The 26,739-nt window shown below is 39.0% G+C and overlaps 3 protein-coding genes across 4 annotated transcripts; 2 read left to right on the top strand and 1 right to left on the bottom strand.

Annotated features, from left to right (window-relative positions):
- Nucleotides 1-1,143: 1,143 nt before the first annotated feature.
- Nucleotides 1,144-6,661, top strand: LOC113545880 (trypsin). The gene is made up of 7 exons (XM_026945516.3): nucleotides 1,144-1,248; nucleotides 2,793-2,813; nucleotides 2,906-3,074; nucleotides 3,157-3,425; nucleotides 4,955-5,100; nucleotides 5,207-5,407; nucleotides 6,417-6,661. Exons 1-6 carry the CDS (start codon nucleotides 1,188-1,190, stop codon nucleotides 5,399-5,401), a joined length of 861 nt encoding a protein of 286 aa, XP_026801317.3. The 5' UTR covers nucleotides 1,144-1,187; the 3' UTR covers nucleotides 5,402-5,407; nucleotides 6,417-6,661.
- A 4,678-nt stretch (nucleotides 6,662-11,339) lies between these two features.
- On the bottom strand, nucleotides 11,340-17,443 carry LOC113545882 (serine protease 27). Of its 2 annotated transcripts, XM_026945519.3 has the most exons (8): nucleotides 17,340-17,442; nucleotides 14,856-14,986; nucleotides 13,254-13,274; nucleotides 12,891-13,053; nucleotides 12,523-12,791; nucleotides 12,269-12,414; nucleotides 11,841-12,041; nucleotides 11,340-11,539 (listed from the first exon to the last, which is right to left on the bottom strand). In XM_026945519.3, the coding sequence occupies exons 2-7, from the start codon at nucleotides 14,902-14,904 to the stop codon at nucleotides 11,847-11,849; spliced, it is 843 nt and encodes a 280-aa protein (XP_026801320.3). In that variant the 5' UTR covers nucleotides 14,905-14,986; nucleotides 17,340-17,442; the 3' UTR covers nucleotides 11,340-11,539; nucleotides 11,841-11,846. The 2 variants fall into 2 exon arrangements, with proteins under 2 accessions (XP_026801320.3, XP_026801321.3); XM_026945520.3 differs by lacking the exon at nucleotides 14,856-14,986 and having other exon boundaries at nucleotides 17,340-17,443.
- Nucleotides 17,444-23,465: 6,022 nt separating this feature from the next.
- LOC113545884 (serine protease 27) lies at nucleotides 23,466-26,407 on the top strand. Its single transcript, XM_053231609.1, has 7 exons — nucleotides 23,466-23,602; nucleotides 24,132-24,152; nucleotides 24,267-24,429; nucleotides 24,529-24,797; nucleotides 24,910-25,055; nucleotides 25,277-25,477; nucleotides 26,166-26,407. The coding sequence occupies exons 1-6, from the start codon at nucleotides 23,554-23,556 to the stop codon at nucleotides 25,469-25,471; spliced, it is 843 nt and encodes a 280-aa protein (XP_053087584.1). The 5' UTR covers nucleotides 23,466-23,553; the 3' UTR covers nucleotides 25,472-25,477; nucleotides 26,166-26,407.
- Nucleotides 26,408-26,739: the final 332 nt, after the last annotated feature.

The raw sequence follows: 26,739 nt of genomic DNA, 5'->3' as shown, positions 1-26,739 counted from the left end.
ACTTGATCCAGCGCATCCTGGTCCATATTCAGGAACTAGTGAGTCATACAGTGAAGATTTAATACTGAACTTGTGCACATCATTAACTCCAGACTTCAGTGCTATTCAGATGATCTACACATGCAGGGGTGGAGTCTGTCTAAAACAGAGACGTGTCTAGTTACGCATGATACTGACCTTGAACTTAAGCAACTAAGGGATTTCCACAGCCTTTGTGGTTGTCTGAAAGCTACCGCAGAGCTCTTTTTAATCATTATAATATGGTCATATAATCATATAACATATAATACGTGTTGGTCTTCGCAATCCGGAGCTATCAGTAAATACACTCAAAAATCTATGGCCTAAAATAATGCCAGATAAAAACACAAATATGGCACTATCAATTACTTACTTTCTTATTAACTTAATAATATCATTCCTTTAATATCTACACAAAACCTTTTTTTGTTTTTTTACACAGAGGGCATCAGAGGAGATGCATCTTTTTTTGAGACATTGCTTATCCCAAGTAGTGAATTTTCATGGATAAGGTTATGAATTATCCTAACGTGAGGTGTAAGCGTGTCAGAAGACGTTTGGTCGGATTACAAATCAAACACGTGGGCATGTTTTCGTTACAGCAGCGTGCATCAAATTAACAAAAACATTCATTATTTTATTCATTTTGACTTTAAATATGGAAATGAAGTCTGAAGACATAGTCTGCATCCCACAAACGTTATGATTTCATCACATTAATTAAGAATCTAGTGACTTCCTTAAGGTTTGCTCATAAGTCATCCTGCAGTTCTGCGTATTTCCCTGTTTTACCAGGTTTAATTCTCTTCACACGTAACATAATCATTCAGCTCTTATTTCAAACAGTCAATTACTTTTACATTTTTTGTGAGAGGAAACATTACTTTATCAGTAATTGTGAAAGAGATTTTCTTAATAAAGTATTGTACTGTATGAACTGACATTCACTCAGCTACACTGCTATTGTTTGTTGGCAAAAGTTTTCTGTCATGACTCTGCACTAAACCTTACATCACTTCCTATTAAATGTGCACATACAAAATTTCCCCTGGTTGATTGTCATTTTACACCTGAAATTCCTGTCCAACCAGGGACCACAATGACTGGAGACAGTATAAAAGTGTGCTTGATAAGGCATTACCTTATCTTGAGTTCAGAGCATTGCCATGAGTGCAAATATGCTGAAGTCGCGGTGCGTGGTCTTGGCACTGCTTTTACTTGTGAAAGGTAAGACACCTTTGTGATATCTCTAATAAGATTAATTTATCACTGCTGTTACAATGCCTGAGAGGAGAACTGATGCGACATATTCCTCAAGAAAATGTTTGCAATTTTATTAGTTTATTAACTTTAACAAAAAATAGAAAAGAATACTAAATAAAAATATAATGATAAAAATACAAATCATCATTTATCATCTGGCATCTAACAGACCATCTCCTTGAGCGATCGTAACACACGACTTCAGAGAAGTATTTATCGTATTTTATTTACAGCGAGAAGACAATTGTGTGTCAGTTTTCCACTGAACTATACAACTAATCAACTGAATACTAATAATACTACTACTACTACTAATAATAATAATAAAAAATAATAATAATAATAATTCATTATTGGCTAGAAAGATAATGAAACTGACAATTTTAAACACCACATTAAAAAAATTAAAAGAAATCAGCACAAAGCTCTCATAACATTAATAATTAAGTGCAATGCAGGTTGAAAATGATTATAGCATTATCATATTCCTAATTAAAGAAAAAGCTGCATTAAAAAAAAAAACATACGGTTTCCATCTCTGACGTCATTGTTTGGTATTTTGTTGGTGCACATATTTCTTAGTCTGATGTGCTACTTGTCTTTCTTGCTTGTTCCACTGAGAGTTCATTCCTCTACATTCAGGTGACAAACAACTAACCAGAGGAACGAAAGATTTCAAATCCAAATTCAAATTTTATTGGACTCAAATTTTATTGGACACACACACACACACACACACACACACACAGCAATACACAGTACAACGTGCAGCGAAATGCTTTTTACGGCTGTCCGTGACATAAAAATAGAATGTAGATAAACCAGAATTACTTGTATACAGGTAGAAAAGGAAAAGGAAAAGGAAAAATATAAAAATAATATGAGATTTTTTTAGACAAAGCGTTATTTCCATGAAAGACAAAAGCCATTTCAGGATAAGTGTCTTCTCGCCAAAAAAAAAAAAAAGTACTTTTTTCAGACAAAGTGGCATCTCACAAAAGAATAAAGATGTTTTTTTTAAGGCAAAAAAGTGGCATCTTATACCATTGAGTTTTTCCAGATCATCAAAGTGGCACCTCATCAAAAAATAATGGTTTGTTTTTTTTTGTTTTTTGCATTTTTTCTTCAGGAATCTCATAAAATAATCTCTTTTTTTCCTCAGATTAACAAAGTGGCATCTCATAAACAAATAAAGCTTTTCAAGTTAGCATCTAACAACAGAATAAAGTTTTTTGAGAAAAAATCAGGGCATCTCTGAAAGACTAAAATTCATCAGATTAATAAATTGGCATCTCAGAAAATAAAAAGTTTTTTTGGCCTTAAAAAAATACATTCCACAAGAACAAGAAGTTCAAAGTACATACATTCGAGTTGAGACAGAATGGATTCGTTGTACTCCAGTGAAGAGTGTGTCATGTGCCACTGGGAACTGGAACACCAAAATCCACTGATATGTCACATGAATGATGTAGTATTAAATTCTTACTGTTTTCTGTCTTTCATTGCAGGTTCTCTTGGCCAGCTAAATGGTAAGTGTTTCTCCTGGTCTTGGTCTTGGTCTTGGTAATCAAGAATGTATTATAATTAAAAATTGCACAGTGAGATTTCTCTCTTTTCTCAGTATGTGGTCGTGCACCTTTAAACACCCGTATCGTGGGTGGACAGAATGCCTCAGCAGGGGCGTGGCCATGGCAGGTCAGCTTACAAAGCTCTGCTTACGGAGGACATTTCTGTGGAGGTACCCTCATTAACAAGGACTGGGTTATGACCGCAGCGCACTGCTTCTCCAGGTTAATATCACACACATTTACATCACACTACACTAAGAGATCTAGCTGAACAAATGACTGAACATCTTTTGTCTTTGTCCAGCATTGGCACTTCTGGCCTGGTGGTGTATTTAGGGAAGCAGACTCTGGTGGGTGTCAATCCCAATCAAATCACCAGATCTGTCACCAAGATTGTCCGCCATCCCAAGTACAGCAGCATCACCAATGATAATGACATCGCCCTGCTGCTTCTGAGCTCCTCTGTGACCTTCACCAACTACATCAGACCCGTGTGCCTGGCTGGTCAAGGCAGCAGTTTTGCTTCCGGTACCCAGTGCTGGATCACAGGCTGGGGAAACATTGCCTCTGGAGGTAATTTGCATTCATGTTCACTTAGCTGCATTGTGTAGAATCAAAGGTGTTTCCCTGAGGTTGCCCTCTGACAATTCGTTAGGCCAATATCTTAGGGAAATACATAGATACATAATACAATATGTGGAAAGTATCGAAATGTTTGTCCACTGATGTGGCGCTTATCAAATACACTCACGAAAAAAATCAGAAATTCAACTGTTATTGAAATTCAATTGTCAGAAATTCGACAGTGTTACATTATCATTATGCATATAGACAAATACTCCCATACACTTGTGAAAATTCATTCACAGTTCAGAGATGGCTGCAGGTTACATCAATACTTACTCGTGGAAAATAATCCATAGTCAGAGTCAGGTAATGATGCAGGTTATGCAAATGACCTGAATGTAGTTCATCTCTCCAAGCTTGCTATATTTTTCCTGAGTAAAAATGTCTGAGTAAAAATGTCTGAGACAGATTTTTTTTTATGGGCTGAAAAAGGAAATAATTTTAAAAAATTAAAAATTTAAAATAAAAAGACTAACATGATGATATATGAATGAGAAGATGGTGAGCGGTGAAATTAATCAATCAGTTTGATTTAATTTAACAATATGGCTTCCACACACATTATTCAGACGTGCATAAAATAGCACTTGATCCAGCACATCCTGTTATTTTGCAATTCGTTATTATATCCTACTCTGACTGTCACTCATGAGCACAACTGGAAGCCATAAGATAGAGAATCAAGGTCATGAAATTGTAATGTGTATGTGTACGATGTTGGTGAGTTTATCAGACTTTTAAGTCACTATTTTGGGTTGCTGAATTAACAAAACAATGTCAATGTTTTTCTTAATTTAATGCCTTTTCTAGTAAAGAAAATGTTCCTGTGGTTTGATAAGGATAAGGGACGATATTATCAATTAATTAACAGTCATATTTACTATCAAAGATTATAAATCTTTACAGTATACAGGTGTAGAGGAGTAAAGACACACAGTACTGAGTTTAGAGGATGTTCAGCATATTGGGAATAAAAGTCCCTGGATGATCACAGGACAATCTTTATGATTACAGCAGTGGTTTTTAGCTACAAATCTACAGTATCCAGGTGAGATGATCTATTGAAGCAAGGCTGAGACTTGGGCATAAACTGTTGTTAGGAAACGCAATCTTTAGGTTATCCGTGTAGAAGCATCCACAACAGGGGAAAGTGAGTCACGAGTGCAGGAGCGCCGAGGATGAATTAGTATCAGGATGAATCAGAGAGCATGAGACACAGCAGGAGAAGGGCGTCAGTATCAGGCAGCAGGAGTACACTTACAGCTCAAGAGACAGAGAAGGAACAGACTATTAGATATGTTCTCACTCTACAGTTGTGTAAAAGGGTGTACATCGTGATCAGAGTGCAAACAGTGACAGTAAAACTAAAAGAAAGCGCCTGAAGGTAACACAAGCATGAAGGCATGCTGGGACGTAATGTAACACACAGCAAAGGTTAGTGACTTCTCTGTGTTTGCGTTTGTGTTTGTGTGTAGTGTGGCTGCCATCTCCTGGTGTGCTGCAGGATGCAAAGGTTCCCATCGTTAGCAAAACTCAGTGTGACAAACTACTGGGACCAGGAGTCATTACCAACAACATGATCTGTGCTGGATTACTACAAGGAGGCAAGGACACCTGCCAGGTACACCCACATTCCACCCAGAGCTACTCAGCAAATTTAGCCCACAGAAAGATCCAAAGTATTTGATGTTTTCAGTTCAAGTTTCTCTTTCTCTATTTCCTGAAAGGGAGACTCTGGAGGTCCGATGGTGACTAAGCAGGGTGCAGTCTGGGTCCAGGCTGGTATCACTAGCTGGGGGATAGGATGTGCTGAGAAAAATAAACCTGGTGTGTACACAATGGTGTCCCAGTACCAGTCCTGGATAACCAGCACCATCAAAACAAACCTACCTGGCTTTGTCAAGTTTCCCTCTGCAGGCTAGTCCAAGGTAAGACATAACACATACATAGACCTGTGTGTTACAGCCCTTTTTTAAGCATTAAAACATCAGGCTTGTTGTGACAGTAAGAAGTGAGAAGTGAGGGCTATTCCTCAAATAAATAAATAAATAAATACAAAGAAAAATACCTTTCTTCCCTTTCTCACTATCTGACAGAACACAGGAGAAAAAGGTTTGAGGGCTGGTATAGAGCTGAAAATTGCGTACAAAAGCGTGTGTAATGTTGTATTTTATAAAGATTTTTTAAAGACCATTCTAGAGATAAGAATAAACAGCTTATCGAAAAAAAGATTGAAATGTGCCACCTTTTTTGCCAGGAGTCTCCCTTTTATTTATTATTTTTTGAATCTGATAGCCTCATTCATGATCTGGCAATCACCACATTGAATCTGCTTCTCTTCTGGGAAATCGAAAATGTAGTAGAGAGAGAAACACAGAAAGTCAAAATGTGTCCAGGGTCATAAGAGTTTCTCAACTAGTCTTAGGTGTTTGGCACTACAGCATTATTCAGTGGGATATAATTACCTCTTAATGCTCTTAGAACAGAACAGAATCTTATAGCCCTTTTTAACAACAGAGATCGTCCATGTTGTAGCAGAAGCCAGACAAAGATGAAACCCTGGGAGGAACCAAGACTCCATCCAATCTCCTCTGGCCTGCAGTGTGAAAATTATTTTTACATCAAGTAGTCTAGGAATTCTAATTTATATATGGTTTATAAAGATTCGTTATCAATAGAATCAGTATAAATGTTACCGTTAACAGCAGGTAAAGTCATTGGTCAATTAGTGAAGATGAATCAGGAGCTCGTTGTCTGCCATGACGCTGTCTAGAATGGAAGAGCAGATCTAGCAACTTCCTATTGAGTCACTAAACATCATAAAATGCAAAACTGCCACCAGGAAGTAACTAAGTTCAACACCACACACTCCTCAAATCCATCTCAGAGACTTCCTTATTCATCTCACTATAATTATGTGTATTTGTGTCTCACCAGGTGCTAACTCAATCAATGGAAGACCGAAGATGTGCACACTTACCACACTTTTAACACACACTTGTATATTGATTTGTTTTTCTGTGATGTAAATGTATATGGATGTAAATAATGAGTTTTAAACTACATGTTTGGATAATGTGATAATCTTGTATCTACTAGATCTATACCTGATAATGGAATTTAATAGGTTTATACTGCCATAATGACTCATAATCACTGACATGAATAAAACTATACTACGATTACCGTGTCATGTGTGGTGTGTTTGTGGGAAAAATCAGATCGTTATCAATAGTTAACCTGAAAACACTGGGCATAAGGCAGGAATACACCCTGAATAGGAGGATAATAATAATAATAAGAAGAAGAAGAAGAAGAAGAAGAAGAAGAATGCATTTTATCTGTATAGCAACTTTCATACATAAAATGCAGCTGAAAGTGCTTCACATGTCAAAACATAAAAAGAAGAAAAAACAAGAAACAAATCAAGAATAATAAAAATCAACAAAGAAAGTAAAGTGTAAAAACTAAGATGAAGTAATAATAATAATAATGATAATAATAATAGAAATACTAAAATACAAAATTGTAAATAGTAACCAAAAGACAAAAATATATTAATCAAATGATAACTTAGAAAGATATGTCTTCAAATGCTTTTTAAAAATGTCAATATTCAGCGATTGTCTAATTTTAATAAAAGGTTCCAGATTTTTGGGGACTAAAAGCTGCTTCACCTGATCTCTTAAGGTTTATTTTATAATATCTCAGAAACTCAGTATTGGAAGACCTCAAACTACGAATTGCAGCATATTTTGATAAACAGTCAGTAAGATATGAAGGTGCAAAATCATTCAGTACTTTAAAAAACATCATCAAGGACACGTCACACCCAGGCCACCACCTGTCGGATCTCCTGCCCTCAGGGAGGCGCTACAGATCCTTAAGAGCAAGCACCACTCGCTTTCAGGACAGTTTTTCCCCAAATGCTATCAGGACTATAAACTCACAAATGCACTAAAAGTAAAATGTCAGTGTACAATACTCCCTCTGATCACTGTGTCCAACTCCAGTGTCTTATTTCATCCATCTCTACTTTTGTCTACACTTGCTGTTTAATATCATATGTAGAATGTCAATGTGTCGATGTGCAATACTATCACCTGATCACTTTATTTATCAGGACTCTAAACTCTCAATGCACTAAATGTTGAAGGTAAATGTGCAGTTACTGTCTCTGGTCACTTACTCAACTACAGTCACTTATTCCATTTCAATCTGTACTTCTGTGTGTCTTTACTAAACTGTTTACACCAGTGTAGAGGTTAATGTGCAATACTATCACTGCTCACTTATTCTGAATGCTCTGAATGTTCACTGTGCAATATTATGACTTAGTCACTTGCAGTATATACTTTATACTTTATACTGTATACCTGCTGTACATACATACATCCTTTTATACCATACAGTATACTCACTTTATAGTCTTATCTATTGTCTAATGTTATATCTTTGTTTTTATAACACCAGTCCGAAGCAGTGCACATAATTTCGTTGTATACAGAGATATACAATGACAAAAAAGGCTTTCATTCATTTAAAAACTATTAAAATATCCATAAACTCAATCCTGTACTTAACAGGTAACCAATGCAAATGAGCTAAAGCAGCTGTAATGTGATCTCTTCTCCTGGATCTCGTAAGCACTCAAGCTGCAGCATTTGGCACCAGTTGTTGTTCATCCAAACAATTCTTAGGCAAGCAGGTGTAAAGTGCATTACAGTAATAAAGGCGAGAAAAAGAAAAAAAAATTCTTAGCATCATCCAGTGAAACAAAGGGTTGAATTCGTGCTTTATTACTAAGATGATAAAAACAGGTCTCAGTAACATAATTTATGTGTAACTTAAAACTCTAAAATTACACCAAGGTTCTTAAGTTCCGTCTTTAACTGTAGAGCCAGAGCACGTAGTCCACAGTTCATTCCCGTGTTGAGACTTTATTCTTTGAAGAATCAAGCCGAGCAGTTCTCTGTAGAGAAAAACCTACCCATCTCTTCAGAAGGGCATTCTTCTATACATTTACATGAAAAAACTTCCACATCCTGTTCTTCACAAGACCCAACATCCCCATATATGCTTATGTTATTGTTTAAGGAAGCCCTAATCACTTAAATTTACAGCTTGTTCCTGCTCTCCCCACTTAGCAGGATACCGATGCCTATGTAAGGTCATATAGATCACTTTCAGACCTCCATGTCACCTTGAGCACTATATCGGTTCCATACATCTACAACACTGAGGATTAAATATTATCAGATATGAGAACACATTTTGGGGTTAATGTTTTATGGTTACAATATTTCTATACTAGACCCAGGTCACAGATTATAGCTTTTAGCTGACTCAGTGAAAGTTGACAAGGACAACAGTAACAGAGACCAGAGACAGGAACTGGAGCAGGATGGGAAACTGACAGTAGGGACCATGGACGCAGGCGTTGGTGATGCTGAGGGTGCAGCAGCACTCCTGGCTTTCGTGGTGACTGCTCATCTAGTGTTGCGTGCACGGTTCAGACGGTTCTTCGTCTGTGAGCAATCACTGAGGTTCTAATCTTTTAAGCATCTTTGAGAAACAGCCTATGAGACTCCGGGAAGAAATCGAATTCTGAAATCTGTGCAGTAGATCACTGAACGCCGTTATTCATCCATCTGTTTGTGTGAGTGCACAAGGACAAAATGTAAGCACAATTACAATGCTTCTAGAAGAAATTATATGGCACCTCATGCTCAAATAGTTGTTAAGAGCAGGAAATATAAAAACAAACACGGCATGATTCCTGGCAGTGCACATTAAAAAAACATAGCTACAGAAAGTCACATGATAGACAGCTCTTGTGTTAATTTGCATGAGAATGCCGCAATGGACTCAAAGGCAGCAAAGAAAAGAAATGGGCTGAAGGGCCTTTTTCAAATACTGAGAAACATAAGAAAAGAAATTACTTGCTAAACTAGTTTTGTCTCAAATGGCATATTATGTTTATTGAAGTATGAGGAGTGTGTTCACACTTCTGTGCACATGATGTACTAAAATCTTCAAAAAACTGTGTGGAATGATTGTTTTGGTACTCAGTGGTGGAGATTTAAGATCGATGCACCCAGCGAGGGGTATTTTGGTATTAAATTATTAAATTAACTCAACTCTGAATACAGCCTCATGGATAATAATTATTATTATTATAATAATAATAAGTCAGGGTCCAGGAGATCATGTTTTCCCAGGACCTTGAAGGTCTCCACAGCCCTCACAGATTTGAGAAGTATGGTAAGTAGTGTGGAAGACCTCTTCAGAGTCATATTCAGCTCCAGGCTGTTATGGTTGCACTCAAGGACTTCCCTTCTGTATACACACGCATTGCCATCCTTAACAGAACCATTACTGAGAACTCAATACCACGACTGAGGTGAGACCCTTGAGCAAGGCACTGAACCCCCAACTGCTCCCCGGGCTGCCCACTGCTCCAGGTGTGTGCTCACGGTGTGTGTGTGTGTGTGTGTGTGTTCACTACTGTGTGTGTGCACTTGGATGGGTTAAATGCAGAGCATAAATTCCGAGTATGGGTCACTGTACTTGGCCAAACAGAGAGGTACAATAACTCTGCCTTCTATCAGTAAAAAAAACTCATGGTCCACTAACAGTGGATCAGACAAGAGAAAAAAAACAAATACATTTTCTGTGATGCTGTGAGTCTTCAGAGGTAGCACACGGGCAGTTTATACCTCAGTGATGTCTCAAGGATCTTGTCTGGTAATTGGGACTTTGGTACAACATTGTTTTTAAATGATGATCCACAACTTCCAGGCATCATTCAGTACATGTGCTTTAATCTTGTCTGTGCTGTAATACAGTGCCACCTCCCGGTGAAGATTTATGATAATCTGTAATAATCAGATTCAGCTCACGTTCCCTTCATGCAACATTTATCTTGTGATTAATCAGCACATTTTACTATTTGTTGGGAATGATTCAGCCAGCATAGTGAAGGCTGAATGCCTGTGGATATACAAAAATACTGGCTGACAAGATGACTCGCGGTCTCCAGAAGAATATTCCAGGCTGATAATGATCCAAAGCACACTGCCAAATTCACACAAGAGTTTCTAAAGAAGAAAAAAATGAAAACTTTGGGGTATTTTAAAGAGAAACGTAGAGCAACACAACCCCTCCAGCAAAGAGCAGCTGAAAATTAGTGGCTCTGAAGAATATCAGAACATCTCTCCAGAAATTTGTGCAACACTGGAATCCTCGATACCGAGGACGATTGAGTCTGTCGTCAAAAATAAAGGTGGACATATGGAGTATTGAAAAAATAAAAGATTTGAATCTCAGTAATGAAAGGTGTACTGACTTTTTTGCATTGTGTTCCTCCTGTGGGGCCTGAATTTTTAATATAGTAAATCTAAACTATTAGTTTTTAATTTTACATAAGAGCAAATAGCCTACTGTTCAAATTAGAAGTAATGCAATCACTGTAAGGTGATACAATTTTGAATCATTTGACATTAAATGATATTGCACAGGGGTGTACAGTTCTGTGTGAAAGTCTTAGACACATGTAAAGAAATGCTGTAGAGCAAAGACTCCTTCAAAACTAATGAAATTAGATGTTTGTATATTAAAAAATACTATAAAGAGCAGCAAACAGTAATAAATAAAAACAAATTCAATATTTTTTGTTATGACCCTTTGCTTTATAAAGAAAAAATAGTATCCTCAGGTGCAGTGTGTCAAGACTAATAAATAAGAATAATACATAATAAAAATGATTTAGTTACTATGTTAGAAAGATGGCATGAAAACTGAGTCATGTCAACAAAATTGCTTTTGCCAACTTTATTCATAAGAACCACACAGCAACAGTTATAGTCATTAAAAAATCTTTATTCACAAATATTGATTTATTGATTTAAAAATATCATAATCAAACATCTTAGATCATTGGGAAAGCAATACTGCCCATGTGGGTCACAGTCACAACATAAACCTTATGCATAGGTAAACAGAAAGGGTTCAAAACCAGCAGTATTGCTTCGAGTCTTCCTCTTCGTCTGTGGTAGTACCTGCCAAAACACAAAAACACACTGTAACAGACACACAGAGAGAGCTAAGACCTCACACTTGGTGAGGGTCAGATGTTAGACCAAATACTGGTCCTGCAATCTATACGACTATATTGAAATCATTAATGATAGAAACATTAAACAGGACAACAGGAAGTAGCAGGAGGACTGCAGCTAGTTTTAATAGTCCACTTTTTTCCCATACCATAATATTTCAGAGCAAGTCACAGAGTTTGGATGAGATGGATTTCTAATGGTACAGCTATGAACGCATGTTGATGTCTGTGTGTGAACGTCTCACCTTGTCCTAAGGTGTAGGGGTATAGGTAACAAAACCAGGCAGATTTTGTTTGATGGTGCTGGAAATCCAGGACTGGTACTGGGACACCAGAGTGTACACTCCAGGTAATCCAGGCAGAGCACAGCCCTTACCCCAACTAGTGATACCAGCCTGAATCCAGACTGCACCCTGCTTAGTCACCATGGGACCTCCAGAATCCCCCTTCAGAAAGAGAGGGAGAGAGTGGGAAACTCTTACTACTATCTGACCATAAACCTGGGAACTTGAAGAAGCTCTGAACATCAGTGACCAATCTCAATCTACTTATGGAGCTGAGGTTAGTTGGCATGCAGCAAATGGAAAAACCAGCTCTTACTTGGGTGCGAATAGTGTCCTATGTAGTAAAACACAGATGTTGGTGTATATTGCATGTAAGACGCTGTGTGTACCTGGCAGGTGTCCGTGCCTCCTTCTAGTACTCCAGCACAGATCATGTTTTCAGTAACGAGCCCAGGTCCCAGCATACTATCACACTGAATTCTGTCAACAACAGGCACTTCTGCTTCTTGCAGCACACCAGGAGATAGCAACCACACTACACACACACACACACACACACGCAGGTCACAGCATGTACAGCAGAAGACAGTTGTCATGAATGCACTGATCTATGCATTTGTATGTTCATGTGTATGTGTTATACCTCCAGAGGCAATGTTTCCCCAGCCTGTGATCCAGCAGCTGGTGCCATAAGGAAAATTACTCTCTTGTCCGGCCAGGCACACTGGTCTGATGTAGTCTGTGAAGGTCACAGCACTGTTCAGACGCAGCAGAGTGATGTCATTGTCATTGGTGAAGCCATTGTACTTGGGGTGACGAATGATCTTTGAAACACCTCTGGAGACCTCATACGGATTGGAGCCAATTAAAGTCTGTTTCCCCAAATACACAACCAGGCCGAAAGTGCGAGTGCTGTAGAGAAAAAAACAAAATGTTCAGTCCTTTGTTCAGTCACCCTTCAGCATGGTGTCAGTAGAGTGTTATATGCAGAACTGTGATGGTGAAGTTAACCTGGAGAAACAGTGTGCTGCGGTCATAACCCAGTCTTTGTTGATGAGGCTTCCTCCACAGAAATGGCTGCCATATTTTTGCAGACTAACCTGCCATGGCCACGACCCTTCTGGGGCATTCTGTCCCCCCACAATACGGTCATTTAAAGGTGCAAGACCACATACTGAGAAAGGAGAAACATTTGTAAAATCTGACATTGATTAACTGCACTTTTCCCATTTTTAAATGTAACTTTTCATTGCACCCTATTCCACTTTTTTATCTTCTATTTATATTTTATATTTTAGTAACTCGAGAGCAAGCCAGAACAGGATAAATAGCTACCACAGCTACTTTAAACAACAGAATATGAGAAGTACTTACTATCCAGCTGTGAAAGGGAACCTGCAATGTGAGTGAATAATTAAGAATTAAAGCAATATCAGAGTTAAAAGGGATAAACAATACGTCAGTTTAAACAACATACGAAATGTCCCTTGCTGGAAACATAAAGTTAATAATAATAATAATAATAATAATAATAATAATAATTCCATTTATATAATGCCTTTCTAACACTCAAGGTTGCTGCACACACATCTACATATTAACCAAAAAAAAGAATCCTATTAGGAAGAAGGAAGAAAAAAGTGTCGGGAAAGAAGACATGAATTAAGCAAACTGTTAAAATGAGAAAAGGAAGTGCAGTCATGTAGGTCCTGAAGGAGGGCATTAGATAGTGTGGCAGCTATGGCATTCTGCCCCCCCACTGATGTCAGTCTGGTCTTGGGCACGACTTGCAAACCAGTAATGGTGGACCTGAGAGTCCTGAGAGGGGTTTAGAGCTGTAGCAGCTCAGACAGGGCGATGAGTAGGATTTCAATCTTGCCAGGATTTCATTTAAGGACGTTGGGGTCCATCCATGATTTTATATCATGAATATATTCCGTTAAAAAGGGGCGGGAGAAAGAGCTGTGGTGGACCGTGTGTCATCTGTGTAACTGAGGAAGCTAAGACCATGTCCGTGAATGACCTGGCCAAGGGGAAGAATATATATAGTAAAAAAGAAGGGGACCAAAGACTAATCCTTGAGGGATGCCATTTGTGAAGTGGGCAGTAGAGTTTTGTTACCAATATGGTAAGATGGGAACCAAGCATGCGCCAGACGAGAAATACCAATCAGTAAGAAGCAGGAGAGCAGAATGTCATGGTTAAATGCATCAAAATCTGCACTGAGATCTAACAGAATAAGAATACTAACAGCACCAGCATTAGCAGACAGGAGAAGATCATTGGTGACTCTCAGAAGAGCAGTCACAGTACTATGAAAAGGACAGAAACCTGACTGAAAAGGCTTAAAGAGATTGATGGTAGTGAGATATTTTTTTAGTTGGGAGGCAAACACTCTTCTGAGCAATTTGGACAGAAATGGAAGATTGGATATTGGTCTATAACTCAAATGATCAAATTAAAATGAAAACTGGTTGAGCGAACGCTGTGGGCAGCTGTGCTGCTGTCCCTCGCTGGCATTTATTTGTTTATTCAGCATATTTATGCTTTTTACTCTTCTAAAGTTACAGCTTTACCTTTGACTGTTACAAAGCACTAACGCTGGAGACTCTTTCATACATGTTAAATAAACGTCTCCTTACAGAAAACATCATCATATCAACAATTTCACACACTAAAAAAAAAAATCCATTTATGTGGAACATCTGCCATACAAGTGAATAGAAACTTAATGTATTCGAACAAGTGCATTACTATATAAACATGTTAATTGTTAGAGAAATGTAGAAAATTCAACATCGTCTGACTCATCAGATTTGACAATTCAACAGTTTTGTATTGTAAGAGTTTTTAATCAAACATCTGATTTAATTTCATAAAATCTAATAGTGGATAAATATATAGAGTTACCTTGTTCTAATCCTCTCTCAGTTACTGTAACGCTATAAATCAATAGTGTTTTTACAGGAGTCTTACCTTTTACAAAAAAGAGCAGGGTCACGACTACACACCCCGACTTCAGCATATCTGCACTCAGTGCTGTGTCTCCGTCTGTGTATTCACACTTCCTCTCTGGAGCTCTTATATTCTCTTCAGCTCCTTCAGTTCTTCATCAATCATTCCAATCCACCCATTCATTAAATCTCACTTTCAGCTCTTCCTTTCTTTCACAGTGACATCTGTCTCAGTTGGCTAATCCACTAATTAGACTAATTATATATATTATTATTATTATTATTATTATTATAATTATATATATATATATATATATATATTGTCAGTATCAGTTGCTTATTTGGCATTATTTACTGCACAAGGCTTTCTGGTATTTCAGAAATGAGAACAATGAGAAAATTGCATGCAATCTAATGTATTAGTGAAGCGAAGTGAAGCCAAGTATGGTGACCCATACTCGGAATCTGTGCTCTGCATTTAACCCATCCAAGTGCACACACACACGTACACGTACACATACACGTACACACACACACACGGAGCAGTGGGCAGCCTTTTTTGCTGTGCGCCCGTGGAGCAGTTGGGGGTTCGGTGCCTTGCTTAAGAATCTCACTTCAGTCGTGGTATTGAGGGTGGGAGAGAGCGCTGGTCGTGTTCTGTAATGCGTGATTATTCTCATCTGTGTCTTATTACCGCCAATCTACTTATGTGTGATTTTTGTGCTTTCAGAAAACACCATGAGCCAGAAAAAGAGAGAGAGAGAGAGAGAGAAAGAGACATGAAGCCGCCAGAGACTGCACATACGCAAAAAAAAACCACGAAAGGTGACCGTGAAAATGAATCGTAACGTAAAAGCAGAGAAGCTGTGAACTAGTATTGGATTGATTGCTTTCTTTTTTTTAAATTTAGTTTGAGAGCACATACTGAAAAGTGCTTGGTGAAAACAAGCAAAAAAGGGAAAATAAAAGACAACTTAGAAAGCTCTGCCAAAGTATGCCCGTCTCCTGAGTCCTCCTTCTGACACACCCACACAGCCTACAGTGGTGCTGAAATCCGGGAGGAGGTACCATCATGTAAACTTCTCTGCTCATTTAACTCGCTCAGTCCCTTGCCTGCCTCCACCAGACGCACCATCATGCGGTCCTCAACATCCACCACAAACAACAGCAGCAGTTTGAAGCCGTTGCAACCCATGGCTCCTCCCCCTCCATCTATGGACGCTCATGAAGATGTCCTCCATGGACGATCCAGAGGCCTTTGTGGAGCTCTTCAAGCACACGGGTGCTGTGTGGGGGTGGCTGCAGGACGAGTGGGCCCTGTGCCTCCTCCGCTTGCTGTCAGGGGAAACCCATATCATCGCCCTGCAGCTGCTGCCTCGTGTGCAGCTGGAGTACCAGAGTGTCAATTGGTGCCCATATTAGCCCATATTACCATTGAATGAACTTTCAGGGCCAAACACCAAAGTGTTGATGTGGCAGTTAGTCCCCACCTCACCCATCCACTTTGGGGACAATGGGGTCGTCATTGTAAATGAGAACTGGTTCTCAGTTGACTTACCTGGTTAAATAAAGGTTATTATTATTATTATAAACTGGCCAGGGTTTAGGAAGATTATAAAATGATAATGGTGGATGGGTCCTGCCACAGCATAGTGAGGTGTGGGATATGTGTAGCTCTGGCCAAGGAGGCGGTGCCGGGGCCATCGACTTCTGTTACCCCCGACCCGACTCCGTGGAGAATCCCTACGGAGACTTCCCTTTGGAACAGACACATGACTAGTCCCTTCACTATTCCTCTGACCAAGTGAGACCAATCAATGGTCAAATAATGCAGAAATTGCACCCACCTACCCATATTTTTCAGTCATTAAGGATAAGTTGTATTGTTGTGACGCAGGACATTCACACAAATGAAAAAAGCAATCAGCAACTTAAAACTAGTTCGCTGCTTTGCTTCAGTATGTTCAAGTTCCAATTCAGGTTCGTGTTTTGTGGAAATTTTTTGCGTGTATGCATACATAAGCTTCGACTCTCTCTGGCTCATAGAATTTTCTGAAAGCACAAAAAGCACACATTAGATTGACGGTAATAAGACACAGGTGAGAGTCATCACTCATTACCTGCTGGTTCACCCCACCCCTGCTTCCACAATAAGCCAGAAACCACAGCGTGTCATGTTACAGCGAAAACGCAAGGCAGAACCTCCTCTGCGCTTAAGACTTTCCATTGTTGGGAATCTTAAAATCAGAACTTTACCACTGACACTGGAGACTCCTTCCATAAATGTTAAATAAACTTGCTGTTGTAGAAGATTAATAAACATCTTCTGACCAATGAGATTTGAGAATTTAACAGTGCTGTGCTATTTATATTACAATTTAAAACTGAGTTAATATTACTATCTATCGAATAGATTTTTTTTAGATAAAAAAAGGGAATAATAGTTATAATCCTCTCTCAGTTACTGTAACGCTATAAATCAATAGTGTTTTTACAGGAGTCTTACCTTTTACAAAAAAGAGCAGGGTCGTGACCACACACCCCGACTTCAGCATATCTGCACTCAGTGCTGTGTCTCCGTCTGTGTATTCACACTTCCTCTCTGGAGCTCTTATATTCTCTTCAGCTCCTTCAGTCCTTCATCAATCATTCCAATCCACCCATTCATTAAATCTCACTTTCAGCTCTTTCTTTCTTTCACAGTGACAGTATAATGCACTAATTATACTGATTATATTTTATATACTCTGAAAATAAAATCGTCATCAATTGCTCTTTGGCGTTACCTACTGCACAACGCCTTCTGGTATTTCAGAAATGAAAACAATGAGAAATTTGCTTACAATGTTTCCTGAATGTGTTTTTAGCGTCCAAATACTTTCGAATAATTATCTATTGAGAGTTCAGCAATAGCACTTAGTGCTGAATTGTGACATTAATTTTCACCCACTTCACTACATTAAAACTCGTGTTAACAAGTAAACACTTTTTGAATATAGGCAGATTTTATGTCAGTTGGGAATTATAATAAAATAATCAAGATATTTTTTGCCATTATATGTTTAACACTGTCCTAATGAAAGTGGCATATAATTTCAATTTTGTTTCAAGAAATAAATTATCTAAAAAAAAAAACACCATTATCTGCTAACGGAATGTTCAGGACTATTAATCTTGTAATTATTTTATAATCATAATCATCTCACAATGATAAATATAAAATAAATATGTTTTTTACAAAATGTTCTCACTTGTGGGGTTTAATGTTTGATGGTCATCTAAAACTGAAATGTTCACAATATTTTTTAATATTGTAATATTATAATTTTGGTTTTAATTAGTCACAACATAAGTTTAAAATGCAAGAACTTTACTTCTGGTTGAGATATGTGCAAAAATGAATGTTTTTAGTGCTATATAAAGTAGAAAATGTTACAATTTGACCATGTTTTAACCAGAGTTTTCACAGGCTACCTCACATAATATATAGTATATTAATTAAATGTATTACGTCGGATTAAATGTAATACATCTTTGGGCATGTTGTTTTGGTTGTAAGTTTTAAGACGAAGAGCTGAAAACATACAGCGAGCTTTGTGTGGTGTCTATAAATTGGAGTTTAAATTGGGAATTTAATTCCCCATCCTGGTGAAGCTGGTTTGGATTGCCCTTCCCTGCTATTGATGAACAACGCAACTCTGCTTTTATATACAAGGAATTTTTCTAATGAAAGAAATAAACACGTTCATTAACCTTCATTAACTGGGTGGCCGTCGTTGCTGAATCCTCTCAACTCCTCGCATTGAGCAAATGACAAAATGGAGGATATTTTTAAAGCATTTTAGCATTTTACAGGGCTAACAGAAACCATCTATGGACTGTACATAAAATTTACATAGTTTTCTGCATATCATACGTGACACTGCTGCTTATATAACCACAGAGTGCTGAGCTCATGCTATGACAGGGAGCTTGATAAATGTAGTGAGACATACCTGACAAAAGAACTGAACACAGCGTTCATTAACTGGGCAGTTCTTTAAGTTTCCTATGTACACGAAAAAAAGCAGAAATAGGATAGCTGGCAAATCACACTATTCATAGCAAAAATATCATACTTATACTGGATTTTATACTGGACTCAATCCTCAATTCTTCATGGCACAGATTCCACAAGGTGTTAGGAATATTCCTTTGAGATTCTCATCCATGTTGACATGATTGCATTACATAATTTTTGGAGATTCATCAGCTGAACATTTGTGCTGTAAATAACCCATTCTACCACATCCAAAAGGTGGATCTGGTGACTGCTAAGGCCACTGAAGTGCATAGAGCTCATGTTTAGGAAGACTGTTTGAGATTGAATGATGAGTCAGCATACAGGGAGGAGGCGGTGAACCAGCTCGCAGAATGGTCTAGAGACAATAATCTATCTCTTAATGTTGATAAGAATAAAGAGATGGTTGAACTTCAGGAGGACCATGGACCACTCACCACTGCACATCAACAGAACGACTATGGAGAGAGTCAAAAACTCCAAGTTTCTTGGTGAGCACATGACAGAAGACCTCTCCTGGACTCCTGCAGAGTCTGAACAGAGCCAAACTCCCCTCTCCCATTCTTGCCACCTTCTTCAGAGGGACAACAGAGAGCATTCTGACCAGCCATCTCACCGTGTGGTACGGGAACTGCACAGCCTCTGACCGCAAGACCCTACAGTGAATTGTAAGAACATCTGAAAAGATCATCGGGGTCTCTCTTCCCACCATCAATGTCTCTTATAACAACCATTGCATCCAGTGTCCTGCGTATTTATTGTTCTGTTCTGTGTATTATTTGTTGTGCACTCGTCTCACACTGTTGTGTATTTGCACTTTATGTAGTCTTGTGGACTGTTATGTGTTGGTCCTGGAGAAACAACATTTTATTCCAATGTATACAAGCCATACAGAGGAATGACAATAAAATCAAACTTGATTGACTCGACTTTACAGCCTACTGCATATATTTCATGGATCCCACATTACATTTTATACTGTACTAATTATCATTTTATTTTGAAACCAGACAAGTTTACAAAAATATTATAAGCACAATTATTCACATGGTCTCATACAGCCACTGGGAATGTACTCTCAGTGCCGGACCCAAGTCCGGATAAAAATGGGTTGCGTCAGGAAGGGCATTCGACATAAAGCCTGTGCCAAATCAAACATGCGGACCAATGATCCACTGCGGTAACCCCTAACAGGAGCAGCCAAAAGAAGAAGTCGTCTCATGGCAATCTTGCAATTGCAAATGCAAATGTTTACCCGGCTGAGTTACTAGGGTTAGACGCTTAGCTCAGCTTAATGAATTTTTGAAATTCAGTTTTGAAGCTTAGCTCGGCTTAATGAACTCTAATGATGAATACTCAGGAACAACTGTTCAGCCATAGTGCAATCAAAACATTGCAATGCAAATTCTAGCTTGAACAAGTTGTACCTGAATTTCATTTGCATGTCTCACTCAGCCTGGATTGACCTGCCATGCTATATCATGCCAAGCTATTTCAAATAAGCACGGGTTTAATTAGCTGGCTTTGTGAAACACCCCACAGGACTGTGAAACAAAGGTAAACAGGGTTCGCAATCACAGAAATTAATAGATTACTTCGAAGAGCACATGGACCAATGTAAGGTATGTACAGTATTTGTACAAAAGTTAACAAGAGAGAACAATTATTAAGGGTGTGAATAGTTAATAACAGGAGCTAAGAAAAAAAAACAAAAACAGTAAGGAACCAGAACATGACTGTGACTTCTATGTTGTGATTATAGAAGATTATTATCATTACAGTCATCTTTATTATGATCACTGACACAGTTATTCTGCCACTAGAAGGACAAATGTCAGCAGGTGCACCTTGGGGAGGTATTATTCTAAGCTCTAAAGCTGTGCTCAAGTATTTAACACAGTCTTATTAAAAACATCATTGAGATTTACTCAAAATTGGTCACTGCGGTGGAGCTGAAATCCATTAGTTATGATGACAATGGTTTGGCCTGGGCACTTATTATAATATGATACTAATGACCAAGTCTTCTCTTTCTCTCTTTGTCCTTGTTCGTTTGTTTGGGGTGAAGAATTTATAAAGTACCTAAAGTACACCTAACCATGTATTTATCATAATTAACCATAACTACTTACATAATTACACAGAATGGTACGAAAAACAACAACAAGAAAATTCCAGTGAGCAGCAGTTATGCAGGTGGAAATGCCTTTTGACGCCTTTTTGACGCCTGCTGTCACATGATTGGCTGATTGCACGAAGGTACAGGAGTTCTGTTGTAAATGCTTTTATAACATTACAAAGCAACTTACAGACATATCTTCTAAAATATCATTAAATAAGTCATAAAATGCTAAATTACTGTGCTTTGAAGCATGCACATAGCTGGAACTATTTTTTTCACCGCAGCTGCATTTATGCAATTATCATCAAGTTAACTAATCTTTGATTTTGAATTGTAGTTCCAAATACAAAGGCTCAAATTTTGTCATCAAAACGACAAGATTATGTCTTTGTTTCTTGGCCTGAAATCAAATTCACCTTGTGAAATATTCAATAATTACATGCAATGTTCAAGTCATCAACTGTGAAGAAATTCTATTGTTTATTCAGGTACTTTGTTCTAGATGAATTGGGGAAAATGGTGCAGATGTAATAAAGAGTCATAAAGAGTCCCACAGTGAATTGAACAGATCCATCGCGCTGGTGCCCAAGGCCAATGCAGTGGTCTGTTTGTATGTGGACTTCTGCAACGTAAAGGCAGTTTTGAAATTTGATGCCTATCCCATACTTCATATTGATATGATTATGTTAATTCGACCATGGATTTTAACAAGGGCTATTGGCAATTTGTCCACCGGCAATGCTTCACACTGCCACAAAGACGCTTCAGCTGTTTTCCATGGACTACACCAACACACATTGTACACACACACACGCGCACTACAATGTAAACCCATATGAGGATGGGTTCTCTGTTGAGTCTGGTTCCTCTCAAGGTTTCTTCCTATCACCATCTCAGGGAGTTTTTCCTTGCCACCGTCGCCCTGCTTGCTCATCAGAGACGTCACACACACACACTTCACTTTACTTTTGTTTGTGTAAAGCTGCTTTGAGACAATGACCTTTGTAAAAAAGCGCTATACAAATAAAAATGAATTGAATTGAATATTGGCAAAGTCTCTTGTCACCAAAGACCAAGACAAAAATGGCTTTCCCAACCCCATTTGGTTTACACCAGATTGTTACACTTCTGTTCGGGCTTTTCGGCTTATTTATGAAAACACCGATACAGACAAGGAACCAGCAAACGATTTGAAAACAGGAAACTTTACAACACACTGCACATGTATTATTTTCTAGGTCAAGTCATTCTCTATCTTGTCTGGCAGATCGAGTTCTTGGTGTTTACATGTAGCACATTTCAGCTCAGTATGTTGAGTATATACTTTCTCAACTCTCTGAAAGCCTTCCCATATCATCTTCCTCCAGCCTGTGCGATCCTTTGCTATTTCTTCCCAGTGGGTACCTACCAATCATCAGTTCACCATAAAAACCTATTTTGGCATAATAGTAACCTTCATCTGTACAACATGTCCTCCTTATCACATCTGGTTCCCGATGATTTGCATTTCAATACTTGGACACTATGAAGCACCTTTGAAGCACCTATGGAGCACCATGGTGTCAGAATTCATGGGGTTGGTCACACTGTTGGATGCTTTGAAGCAGTCAGGGGCCCTGCATAACTGCAGGGAAGTGTTGGAAATGTGGGTGACTACAGGAGCTAGTTGATCTTTACAGTGTCATAAGGTGCCAGGTGAGACCGCGTCTGGTCCAGCTGCTTTCCTGACATTCTGTTTGCTGAAGTTCTTGTAAACGTCCTCCTGTTTCACTGACAGTGATGACGATGATGGTTGAGTGGATGGAGGATGACAGGCTGTGACTTTTGTCTTTGGTGTTAAGTTGGAGGGGAGAGGAGTCTGAGGGCTTGGGGGAAGGAACTGTTGCTCGGTCTGGTTGTGAGGCCCGAATGCTTCGGTACCGTTTGCCAGACCCCAGGAGGGTGAAGAGTTTGTGTGAGGGGTGTGTGGTCATCCTGGTGGCTTTGCGGATGCAGCGTGCGTTGTAAATGTCTCTGATGGAGGAAACAGAGACCCCGATGGAGCATGTGTTGATGGGGAGACATTGTGGATGTGCAGGTAGGATAGGTGTGTAGAGGTCATCGATGGTCAAAATGGCAGTAAAACTGGTTCAGCTGGTTGGCCACAATGGGGGAAGCAGGTGCTTGGGGGCTCCTCTGTTTGAATGTTTAAACCTCACGAGAGCGCCGCACCCATGGCGTTACACATTCGGGAAAAACTGCATGGAAATCTTTTATTTCTGAAATACCACAAGGTGTTGTGCAGTAGGTAATGCCAAAAAGCAACTGATGACAAGAAAACCAGGTTATTTTCAGAGTATATAATATATAATTAGTACAATTAGTGGATTAGCCAAGACTGATGTCAATGCGAAAGAAAAGAACAGCTGATTTAATGATATATTAGAATGACTAGATTGGATGATTGGGTAGATTGGAATGTTTAATGAAAGACTGAAAGACTGAGCTCCAGAGAGGAAGTGTGAATACACAGACGGAGACACAGCACTGAGTGCAGATATGCTGAAGTCGGCGTGTGTGGTCGCGACCTTGCTCTTTTTCGTAAAAGGTAAGACTCCTGTAATAACACTATTGATTTATAGCCATTACGGGAACTGATTAGAGTAAAAGAACTCTTTAGGAGGAATAAAAGTTTTTATATAACAGTTTATCTACTATTAGATTTTGTCATATTCATGGCAAGCTGCGCTTATTATCTTCGAGACTGGTGAAGGAACGACTGTTTTTAACACAAGTGATAACAGGAACTGTCTTGTCTTTATAAACATTAAAAGTGCCTGTACCTGTAGCTTCATCACACCATCCCATCACTGTATTTTACTGTAACAGTAACACACAGAGAGTTTTATTCCTTATTCCTTATTTAAGAACCTAGTAAATAAAATTTATGCAACATTGTATTTTCCAATAAATACCTACAACACCATAACATGAATGTATTTATCATTATACTACCATTTTCTGAATGTATAATATTCTGCATCTTACCTATTTGTATGTTGTTTTAACTGGCATATTGTTTATCTCTTTTTAACTCTGATATCACTTTGACTCTTAAATATTCACTCACATTGTAGGTTCCCTTTCACAGCCAGATGGTAAGTGCTTCTCATATTCTATTGCTTAAAGTGGCTAGCTAAGTTAAATTTTAAACTGGGAAAAGGTACACGGGTAATCAATGTCAGATTTTACAAATGTTTCTCCTTTCTCAGTATGTGGTCTTGCACCTTTAAATGACCGTATTGTGGGGGGACAGAATGCCCCAGAAGGGTCGTGGCCATGGCAGGTTAGTCTGCAAAAATATGGCAGCCATTTCTGTGGAGGAAGCCTCATCAACAAAGACTGGGTTATGACCGCAGCACACTGTTTCTCCAGGTTAACTTCACCATCACAGTTCTGCATATAACACTCTACTGACACCATGCTGAAGGGTGACTGAACAAAGGACTCAACATTTTGTTTTTTTCTCTACAGCACTCGCACTTTCGGCCTGGTTGTGTATTTGGGGAAACAGACTTTAGTTGGCTCCAATCCGTATGAGGTCTCCAGAGGTGTTTCAAAGATCATTCGTCACCCCAAGTACAATGGCTTCACCAATGACAATGACATCACTCTGCTGCGTCTGAACAGTGCTGTGACCTTCACAGACTACATCAGACCAGTGTGCCTGGCCGGACAAGAGAGTAATTTTCCTGATGGCACCAGCTGCTGGATCACAGGCTGGGGAAACATTGCCTCTGGAGGTAAAACACATACACATGAACATACAAATGCATAGATCAGTGCATTCATGACAACTGTCTTCTGCTGTACATGCTGTGACCTGCGTGTGTGTGTGTGTGTGTGTGTGTGTAGTGTGGTTGCCCTCTCCTGGTGTGCTGCAAGAAGCAGAAGTGCCTGTTGTTGACAGAATTCAGTGTGATAGTATGCTGGGACCTGGGCTCGTTACTGAAAACATGATCTGTGCTGGAGTACTAGAAGGAGGCACGGACACCTGCCAGGTACACACAGCGTCTTACATGCAATATACACCAACATTTTACTACATAGGACACTATTCGCACCCAAGTAAGAGCTGGTTTTTCCATTTGCTGCATGCCAACTAACCTCAGCTCCATAAGTAGATTGAGATTGGTCACTGATGTTCAGAGCTTCTTCAAGTTCCCAGGTTTATGGTCAGATAGTAGTAAGAGTTTCCCACTCTCTCCCTCTCTTTCTGAAGGGGGATTCTGGAGGTCCCATGGTGACTAAGCAGGGTGCAGTCTGGATTCAGGCTGGTATCACTAGTTGGGGTAAGGGCTGTGCTCTGCCTGGATTACCTGGAGTGTACACTCTGGTGTCCCAGTACCAGTCCTGGATTTCCAGCACCATCAAACAAAATCTGCCTGGTTTTGTTACCTATACCCCTACACCTTAGGACAAGGTGAGATGTTCACACACAGACATCAACATGCTTGCTATGAAATATTATGAAAGGGAATAAATTATTACAACTCAAAGAGGAAAGAGCACTAATACACTATATGACCAAAGGTATGTGCGCACCTGACCAATCACACCCATTTGTGCTTCTTCCCCAAACTGTTACCACAAAGTCTGAAGCACACAGTTCTATAGAACGTCTCTGTGTGCTGTAGCTTTACAGTTTCCCTTCACTGGAACTCAGAGGAACAAACCTGTTCCAGCATGACAATGCCCCTGTGCACAAAGCGAGCTCCATGAAGACATGGTGTGTGAAGGTTGGAGTGGAAGAACTCGAGTGTCCTGCACAGAGCCCTGACCTCAACCCCACTGAACACCTTTGGGATGAACTGGAACACCGACTGAACCCCAGACCTCCTCGACATCCCAACATCAGCGCCTGACCTCACTAATGCTCTTGTAGCTGAATGAACACAAATCCCCACAGCCACGCTCCAACATCTAGTGGAAAGCTTCCCAGAAGAGTGGAGCTCATTATAACAGCAAAGGGGAGAATAACTCTGGAATGAAAAGTTCAGCACGTGTCCACATACTTTTGGCCATTTGGTTCAACATCCAACCCTCACCAAATCTTAGGGGTTTAAGTTCTCTCCATGTGTCTGTTAAAATGTGTTCTTGTGTTTTTGCAGATACTACGACAGAGGAAGAAGACGAATAGAGGAAGTACTGATGGTTTTGAGACCCTTCTGTTTATCAGTTCTGTTCCTCATAAAGTTTAAGTCTATGGTGTGATTGTAACCCACATGGGCAGTAGTGCTTTCTCTATGATCTAAGATGTATGATGTTTATATCCTTCTTTTTTTATTAAGTTTATATCTTTCTTTCAATTTTTGTGAAACTTCCTATGCTATGGTTCTTGAATAAATCTGGGAAAAAGCAGTTTGTCATCACATTTTTTTGAAATGCAATCATTCTAGTCAAGTAACTAAAGTATTAATTGTGATAATTTCAACATATCAGTATAGTATAAGACATAATTTTAAGATTTACAGATTGTTGGAAACACTCATGGTTCTGTGCTTGAAGGTATCTAACATCTTGGTAATAAGCTTTTGAGTGGTAACCTCATCCCATGCACAGTGTTCCAGGCTATATCCAAGGACCTCTTCCCCTTCATGGCATCCATCATAAATGGCTCCATAACATCAAGACATCAGTACCAACTGTCTTGAAGATCAGCAAGGTGGTGTCCATTCTGAAATA

The sequence above is a fragment of the Pangasianodon hypophthalmus genome, chromosome 2, assembly GCF_027358585.1.
Source record: "Pangasianodon hypophthalmus isolate fPanHyp1 chromosome 2, fPanHyp1.pri, whole genome shotgun sequence".
In the NCBI taxonomy this organism is placed as follows: domain Eukaryota; kingdom Metazoa; phylum Chordata; class Actinopteri; order Siluriformes; family Pangasiidae; genus Pangasianodon; species Pangasianodon hypophthalmus.
This window is presented reverse-complemented; position numbering and strand designations above follow the sequence as displayed.